General features: G+C 43.8%; 1 protein-coding gene across 1 annotated transcript in view; it reads right to left on the bottom strand.

Annotated features, from left to right (window-relative positions):
* Positions 1-8,917, bottom strand: part of LOC106807339 (collagen alpha-1(IX) chain-like) — a 14,556-nt gene that overhangs the window by 4,372 nt on the left and 1,267 nt on the right. The window contains exons 2-9 of the mRNA XM_014809647.1: positions 8,511-8,727; positions 7,119-7,289; positions 6,239-6,331; positions 5,803-5,883; positions 4,547-4,654; positions 2,339-2,380; positions 2,034-2,087; positions 658-711 (exon numbers count right to left, since the gene is read on the bottom strand). Coding sequence (XP_014665133.1) covers positions 658-711; positions 2,034-2,087; positions 2,339-2,380; positions 4,547-4,654; positions 5,803-5,883; positions 6,239-6,331; positions 7,119-7,289; positions 8,511-8,727 — 820 coding nt within the window. The remainder of the gene's footprint in view (positions 1-657; positions 712-2,033; positions 2,088-2,338; positions 2,381-4,546; positions 4,655-5,802; positions 5,884-6,238; positions 6,332-7,118; positions 7,290-8,510; positions 8,728-8,917) is intronic.

Genomic DNA, 8,917 nt, shown 5'->3' with positions numbered 1-8,917 from the left:
CGTCACGTGTAATAATAAAATAATAATAATAAATAAAACAACATCGCCGCGCACACCAAACAGTTGCAATTAAAGTAGAAGCAGATGTACATACATCGTATAAACGGACGCAGCACACACAGACAAATACGTACAAATTCACTGTATCCTTTTTGTGTAGTCCAAAAACGCATCGTTATCCTGCTGCGAATCTGTACTAGCGTTAGTTAGAGTTCAGACGCGTGCCTAACCCCCTAGTTTCTTTACTGCGTTGCGTTATTACCTTGGAAAAGTCGTATACATTTATATTTTCGTTAGCAGGCGTACTTATGATTTTTTATGAGGGCGCATGTAAAAAGTGTATGGATTTGCACATTATATATATATAAATAGTGCGCGTACAACGACTTGCATGGTTTTTTACAGTAACTAGCTGATATTGCTTGTTAACATGTTTTTTTCTCGGGTCCGAAACGAAAGCGACACGCTACAGTCTAGTCTCTCTGTCTAATTCATTTATGTTCCGTTATCCCAGTGGGGAACATCTATAAAGAACTATCAAAAAGATGTATTGTATCCTTGCTAGAATACAATGTATACTCGCCATGATCCCAGTACAATACATGTAGCATGCTTACGCAAAATCTGCAACTATATCACCTTTAGTCACCATCATACCTTTTGTCCAATTAGTCCGGGTAGTCCGATATCGCCCTTGTCACCTGGTTTGCCCTATAGGTAAGTAGATTGCGTGCAATATAGTAGCCATCGTGGCAGCATGAACGCGAAACAGCAGTGAATCGTTTAAGGCAGAATCAACTCACACTACATCACATCTGACGCAGCTCAATATATAGCCATAAACTGCTGCGACCATCACGTAAATACAATTGTATTTCAAATCACGAACCTGAAACACGCAAGCGCCGTCAAGCCCTACTAGTAGTGTGCATAGAAAGAGAACTGGCGTGCGAGGCCCTGCCATTTTACCCGCGAATTCGAGAACGAGAGCAAACGGGGGAGTGATGGAGCAAACGCTCGAGCGGGAGAAAGCAGGAGTCTAATATGAACACATGAAACTAATTTACGCTGTTTATGATGTGAAGATGGTAAAAATAGAAAGAAGGAACGTTTATGTTGCGCCAAATGAAAGTGATTGACACCGCGAGTATACGCGCGTGCCTGTGATCCTAACGCGATTCATTCGTGCCAGTCTCATCTGTATAGAAATATAATTATTTTCACACACACACACGGCGCGCCAAACTTCGCGCGCCATGACATCATCGCAGCAAACAATAACACGAGATTAACTGGGATAACCGCCCAAGGCCATCTCTCGGCAGCCCAGCTTTTTCTCCGTCGATCTAAATCGCGGGCGCATTTGTGAAAACACAGTTTGTATATCATTAGAGCCGAGTGTGTTTATTTTAAAGTCAAACGGTAGCAAAAGAACAAACGCTATCACAGTGAGATATATGGGAGCAGCAGAGGCAGCAGTAAACGTCGACATGCGCAAGAACCGCGGACACGTTTATGGGGAGATGACATGTAAATGATAGACCGACACGCAACGTAATCTTAATAATAAAAATGCGTCGGCGTGCAGGGTTCCGGGATGATTTCTTACAAATCAAGTAACCGTACGCATCTTTTACGAAATATTTTTGGAAGCCGGTCATCCGCCATTAATTTTCCACATCACGCCTGTTATTTCAGTAGAATATATACACGCTCTATCCGTGATAGCAACACCGCTGCTCAAAAATCGAAAGAAAATAAAGACACCGTGCATAACATATTCATTAACTCTAGATAGCGGCATGTAGAGCAACACAATGAGCGCAACATTTCTCTGCTACTATCCCCAAAACCTTATTGTGGCTTGCCACGATGGGGTTATGACTTGCATTGACTCTCCGAGCACAATATAACGGATACGGAAATGACAACTAACGATGCAATTATACGATAAACCACAGCAAGGTTCAGGATTCATGTGAAATGGACACATTAACGGGCGAGTGCGTATAACAAGAGAGCAAGCTGATTACCTTTGTTCCATCGTCACCTGTTGGTCCGCGTTCACCGGTCTCTCCTGCCGGACCCTGCAACATGAAATGCACAATGATAATTGATTAGAGTTTAGGTAATTAATTTGACGCATTCGATCACAAAACTAACTCCGATGCGAATTCGGCAACTTAAAGCGTCGATAATGTCGATATTATTCAGCACAAATTTTTTCAACGTGTTTTTTTTCTCACGTCGTTCGGTGAGCTAGCGATCTGAATGATTATGGTATTCATGCAACAGCAACTATAGATGGTAATTAATCACGACATTATTGCAGTCGTACCTGTTCACCCGGCTTCCCTGGAGCGCCAGGCCGATCTTTCGCCTGTGTACATAGAAAGCAAATATTCTCATTAGATTGAGCCTTACATAAAGAGTCTGGGTGTGCAGTTGAAACCGAATTCTGCAGACAATACGCCACAGAAACAGCGTCGCCAGCGGGTGTACATGACAACGACAGAGTAATAATAGTCGAGCGTTAGATCTCTCGTGGCCTCGTAAATAGATCCGAGATCTAACACACATGTTATCTCTCTGTATATAGTCTGCTCTCACAGTGCATGGCTGTGATGCGGAGCGTCACAGCTCAGGTGCGGCCAGGCGGGATATACTCTCAATGAACCATAGCCCTTTAGCGGGGTCGTCATTGAGAAGTTCTACGATGTCCTTTAAGCCACACACATAATTTCGTTGTTTTCCGTATATCGGACAGCATAGTAGGTGTTCCACTGTCTTTTTTCATCACACCCCGCCAGACACTTCCCCTTATCGTCAGGTAGGGATTTGTATCTGGCTAAGAAATGGGCATCCAGGGATGACTTTCCAGTTCGTAGCTGATGGACACACATGCTGCTACGTGATATCATAACCGAGTGCATGATATATGATTAAGGTAAGGAATTTACAGACGTCCGCACACGCACGCATGCATTCCCGCACGCCATCGCGCGCACACACATGCATGCACACACCTCCAAGTACACATACACACGCACGCACTCACACGCACGCACACGCTTGTGCGCACGCAGGCTAGCATTCGTATACGCAATCCAACATTCAGGCAGGCATGCACGCACGCACGCACCAGCGCGCGCGTAGTGTGTATTATCGCGGTGTAAACGATTGTAGAACGGACCGACGAACATTACGAAGAAACAACGAAAAAAGAAAGAAGAACACAACATCTCTGTAGCTAGATTGACGCTAGCCAGCGAACCCAGTGAAGGCGCGTTGACATCTGTTTCATGACGTCTTTTTGTACGTCTACGTCCATACAAGAACTTTTTAGTTACCAATTCAGTCAACACTGGATGGGAACAACGCCTCATCGCGCATCTGTAGAACTGCACAGCGTATTTCATTTATATTCCGGCACGTGGCATTCCACTCAAGCTTCACCCGAGCCCTCCCTATGCTCTCTGCGAGCGCAAGACTGCCAAAGTACCACGACAAACGCCGGATGGGCGATAGAGAGATAACACCCTTGCATCAGTCAGCTTCTACATTTGGCAAACATCGGGTCTTCACACTTAGGGCTAACGCTCCATTAGGAGTGTTCCCAACTTTGATATCATTAATGATTAATGATTAATGATTAATGATTGATAATTCTAACCCTAACCCACTAATATATGACCATAATTATATATATATATAATTATGTTATTATGACCATTAATGACATTAAAGTTGGGAACACTCCTAATGGAGTATTACCCCACTTAGAGCTGTAGCGCTATAAGCTGGATTCCCTATAGGTTGACACACGCGTCTACATCGTAACGTTTGTAATGCGCCGGGAATTGACAGCGTTACTTATGAGGAGTTGCAACTGTCATTTCCTACCTGCCACTTCAATAGCGCTTATATGTCTCAGATGCATGTCTTAGATGTATGTCTCAGATGTATGTCTCAGATGTATGTTTCAGATGTATGTCTCAGATGTATGTTTCAGATGTATGTTTCAGATGTATGTCTCAGATGTATGTCTCAAATGTATATTAGAAAGAATCACTGCTGGACATGCAAGCCTCTCCTATACGTTTCATTCGGGAACGTTGAATTTTTGAATGTTGAACAGCAACCGGGGATGACAAAGTCCAGGGGCTCAAGCTGGGCAACCGGCATTTTATCAAGAGCTAATAATACCAGGAGTGAAGCATAATAGATTCTATATAATAAATTCTAGATAATAGACATAATAAAATAAATAATAATTTGTCGGGCGCGCCCGAAATCGTGGTGAGTGTGTATAGATATAATAGATAATATATATTATATATATATATATATAATAGATATATAATAGAATCTAGATAATAATAGATCTATTATTACTCACTCCTGATAATACCTAAAGCTAATGCGAACCTATGAGCTAATGTATAATGAGCTTTTCGTTTTATAATACAGACGAGGGGAAGACGGAGGTGCGGGATCGCCAGCGTTGTGCTCGCAGTCGTAGTCGCCTGATGAAGTTCTATCCTACCGTTCGTCCGTATTTGCCCGGAGGCCCCGGTCTGCCTGGAAAGCCTACATCCCCTATCTTGCCCATCGGTCCTATTCGACCCGGCATCCCGACCGTCCCTCGATCTCCCTGAAATGAAAAATAGCACAAGTTGTTTACTCCCAGTATCAGTAGATCTCCTGGTATTATCAGTAGTCAGTGTTATCATAAGTTTGTATGTAACGTTGATCGATATTTCAATCACTAATTAATGGTATATCAACTACCTAACTAACTAACTAGCTAGCTAACTAACTAACTAACTAACTAACTAACTAACTAACTAACTAACTAACTAACTAACTAACTAACTAACTAACTAACTAACTAACTAACTAACTAACTAACTAACTAACTAACTAACTAACTAACTAACTAACTAACTAACTAACTAACTAACTAACTAAGTAACTAATTAACTAACTAACTAACTAACTAACTAACTAACTAACTAACTAACTGTAGTATAGACGCTTCGCCATTTCCAAAACAAGCCGATTTACAAACAATCTTGTGTTCTGCAGATTGCTCAATGTTCGGCGATCATAAAAACAGTAATTTGCAGGGTAGAGCGTGCCTTTATGGCTCTCTACCGGGGCTACAATTTTATGGCCGCCGTCATGAATGGCACGCGCGACAAGTTAGCGACACACTCGGGTCTCCTTCGTCAACGCTGTTGGTCTCTTTTCGCCGCACCCTGCGTTTCTCCCGATTTCAGCTATCTGTTCCTTTCCTCCGTTCTATCTCCCGAGACACCACACCGCCGAGTGATTTCGGAACGATCTGCATACGAAGGTAATCGTTTACGTTGTACGCGATACGCGCGCGGAGAGGCGACATACGAGTCGCCACTCTCTCGATAACCTCGTATGCGGATCGGGCGTGCCACGCGGCGCGTACAGCTATACCATATTGCACGCGAGTAGATATTTTGTTAGTGTTTATAGTCTAATCTAATACACGCACGTATAGTGAATCTCACAATTCTGTGTTCTTGTCATTCATCGACGCTACCAGTCAGCTACCCTTAAGGGAAACTCTATCTCCCATAAGCCGAACCGAGAACCTGGGAGGCACGCGATCACGCCTTGCTACATAACTAACTAATTAATTAATTGACTAATAAACTAGTTAACTAATTGACCAATATTTAAGTCGGCTAATCAATGGTTACCTCTCTTACAGGCGTGTGTAAGAATTTAGCTTGTAAGTTGGAACCTATATGAGATATCTCTTACCTTGATGCCTCTACGACCGCGGGGTCCCCGTGGACACTGCACCGGACATTGATTCTCATTCGTAGCCTCCTGATCATCCGACTGCATAAACGATAAAGAAATCACGTATGAGGTTGTCTTAAAGATCCAAGCACAGGACCACGCGTGTGCTGATGAAATCCGAATAGTAAAGCATACGAACAGCTCTGCGTTAACTAGATAGACTTATGATATTATTCGATGAGCTAATCGTAATTGATCTACTCGTGAATAAATGGCTAATTATGATTGGGTATAGGTACGATTGGAATAATACGATTGAAAACTGAAGTCGAGTGACATGCCAGGAAGAGGAACGTCTGCGGTTAAATTAATATAACAACACGGTGTGCTCTTCCAACATTACGTGTCCACGAAGAGTTATGACGTCATCGATATTAGCGTGGCTGTCACCTACCTTGTCTGGCTGTTCGGGTCTGGGTAGTTCGTTGCATGTTTCACGCAGTGGTCGAGTTGGATCGCACTCCATCACGAGCCACTGTATGTCGATCTGTGAAATCCCGCATGATCATATAGTTACTCTCCTGCACTGATAATTACACCGTTAATTATTTTAATTATGATTACGTAATTATTACAGCGCTTCCTTCGTTTCTGATTTGGAAACCTGTAGATGCTATCTCGTATATTAGCTAGTTTATTACAACGGGATAAAGAAAATGCGTGGCTGAACGGCAAAAACCAGGACCAAGCGCGGGGAAAAACGACCACAACAAGAGTAAGGGCCACAGAATATTCATTCGTGCGCAAGAAAACGTCAGTCAACGTCGTTATAGCTGCCAATAAGGATTAAGCTACTGTAAGCACATCTAAGAGTTCTAGAAAAAATGCATGTGAAGTGGATAGAACGTGGGGGCCTATATAAGGTGGGGGCACGCCTATATAACTTTTCAAAAAAACCACGTTGCAAAATAATGGATTCTTGTCTATACTTGTCTATATTACTTGTCGATACTTTATTCTATTGCAACTGGGTAGATTTTTGCCACATTCTGTGAATAAAGGCTCTGCAGTCACAAAACAGCAGCTTCTTCGCGTTGCTTCCCTCCGGATCTCCGTTTATTCCCTTTTGCCCCCCTAGATCCGCCCCTCCGGATCCGCCCCCCTCCCCCTAGATCCGCTCTCCCAGATCCGCCGCTCCAGATCCGCCCCTCCGTATCTGCCCCTCCAGATCTGCCTCTCCGGATCTGCCCCTCCGGATCCGCCCCTCCGGATCCGCCCCTCCGGATCCGCCCCTCCAGATCTGCCCTTCCGGATCCGTCCCTGTGTGTACTCACCGGTACAGCACTTCTTCTGTTCACCTTGCGTGCGATCTTGATCACTCCGTTCGCGTCGATCGGACCACGTGGTCGCGTCACGGCGACGTCGACGGGCGCACAGTCGATGAAGAGCTGTACCTTCTCCCGGCCCATGGTCAGCGAGAGCTTGTGCCAGTCGTTATCGAATATCTGCGTTGTAACCATAGAAACACACACATATATATATATATATATTAGAGAGAGAGAGAGAGAGAGAGAGAGAGAGAGAGAGAGAGAGAGAGAGAGAGAGAGAGAGAGAGAGAAGGACGGAGAATGAGAGAGAGGGAAGAGAGAGCGAGAGAGAGGAGAAAAGAGATGGGGAGAGAGAGAGAGAGCGATAGAGAGAGAGAGAGAAAGGAGGGAGAGAGGGAGGAGAGAGAGAGAAAGACGAGAGGCGAGAGAGAGGAGAGAGAGAAAGAGAGGGAGAAGAGGAGAGACATAATTTTTATTATCAAAGTAGAACTTTGCTAATACCGCTAGCGTAAAATGTAGCATGAGTACTCGCGTGGGGGGGGGGGCGACGACATTGTGACGTAATAACCGAACAGCTTATATATATCACGATATTCACGTGTGCGTACCGGAAAACCAGATGTAAACGCGCGAAGTCGATGGATGGGTGGGGTGGGGTGGTCGTCGAGTGGAGGCTGTAGTTTAATTACTATGCCTAACAATTACCATGATCCTATCAGGAGTGAATAATAATAGTTTAGCTCACTCCTGCGAATAATAATAATAAATTAATATAATGTGTGTGTGAATAATAATAATTATCTTGTAAAAATCCGTGAATAATAATAATCTTACAAAAATCTGTGCGTAATCATAATTATCTTGTTAAAAATCGGTGAATAATAATCATTATTATCATTATTATTCACTCCTGATTCCAATAATAGTTATCGGCTCATCTCAGGCAGCTCACAACGCGATACCAGCATGTGTCTGGTGCAGCTGGGTATGTGCTCTCCTTACGCTCTCTCGCATCAACAACTTAGACTCCATCGAGGCGTGAAATAAACTATTGCGCGATATGCATCCGTAATAAAATTTAGTTACGTTCCAATACACTTCGCGTGTGTGTAAAATATACAGCAGCGCGATTCATAAATAAATGAACATCGCGCGAGATATAAAATGCAGTAGCAGCCCGAGGGAGTTAGGCTCTAGCGTTAGTTTCAGCGTGCGATAAATTAAAGATGCCAAACGACCGTACCTAGATATAGTTAGTACCAAACGCACACACGGGGATTCTTTCGTCGAGGTTTTTTGTCGCGTGGATAGTAAGCTGTATGGGCAAGCCCGAGTGGAGACGGGAGAAGCATGCCAGCTGGTGATCAGAGGCAATTATATGCGCAGAGATGCACTCACGTCAACATCTTGAAAAATCTGCGTTTGCAGTTGACCTCGGAAATCCAGCGAATGCACTTCGAGCGTTCGCTTCCTCGCGTCGACAATCACGCCGAATTGCGGCCGGCCGGTCTGTCCCTGGATGTTGATTAGGTGCCATACTTCCTTCTTGGTTTTTCTCTTGCGGAATGTCGCACCGAATGAGAATTCGTGAGGCAATCCGTCCGGGAATAGCTGTCTGCAAAACATGTAGCGGCATATATCTTTACGCGGTTAATAGACCCATGCCTAATCATGAACCAGAACAGCTTGTCAGTAAAAACAATACTAGAGATAGAGAGAGAAAAGGGGAGAGAAAGGGAGACAGAGACAGATAGATAGATAAATAGATAAATAGATATATGTATATATATATAGATAGATAGATA

This window comes from Priapulus caudatus, unplaced genomic scaffold (genome assembly GCF_000485595.1).
Source record: "Priapulus caudatus unplaced genomic scaffold, Priapulus_caudatus-5.0.1 Scaffold209, whole genome shotgun sequence".
Taxonomy (NCBI): Eukaryota; Metazoa; Priapulida; class Priapulimorpha; order Priapulimorphida; family Priapulidae; genus Priapulus; species Priapulus caudatus.
Note: the sequence above shows the minus strand (reverse complement) of the source record. Positions and strands in the feature narration are given on the sequence as shown.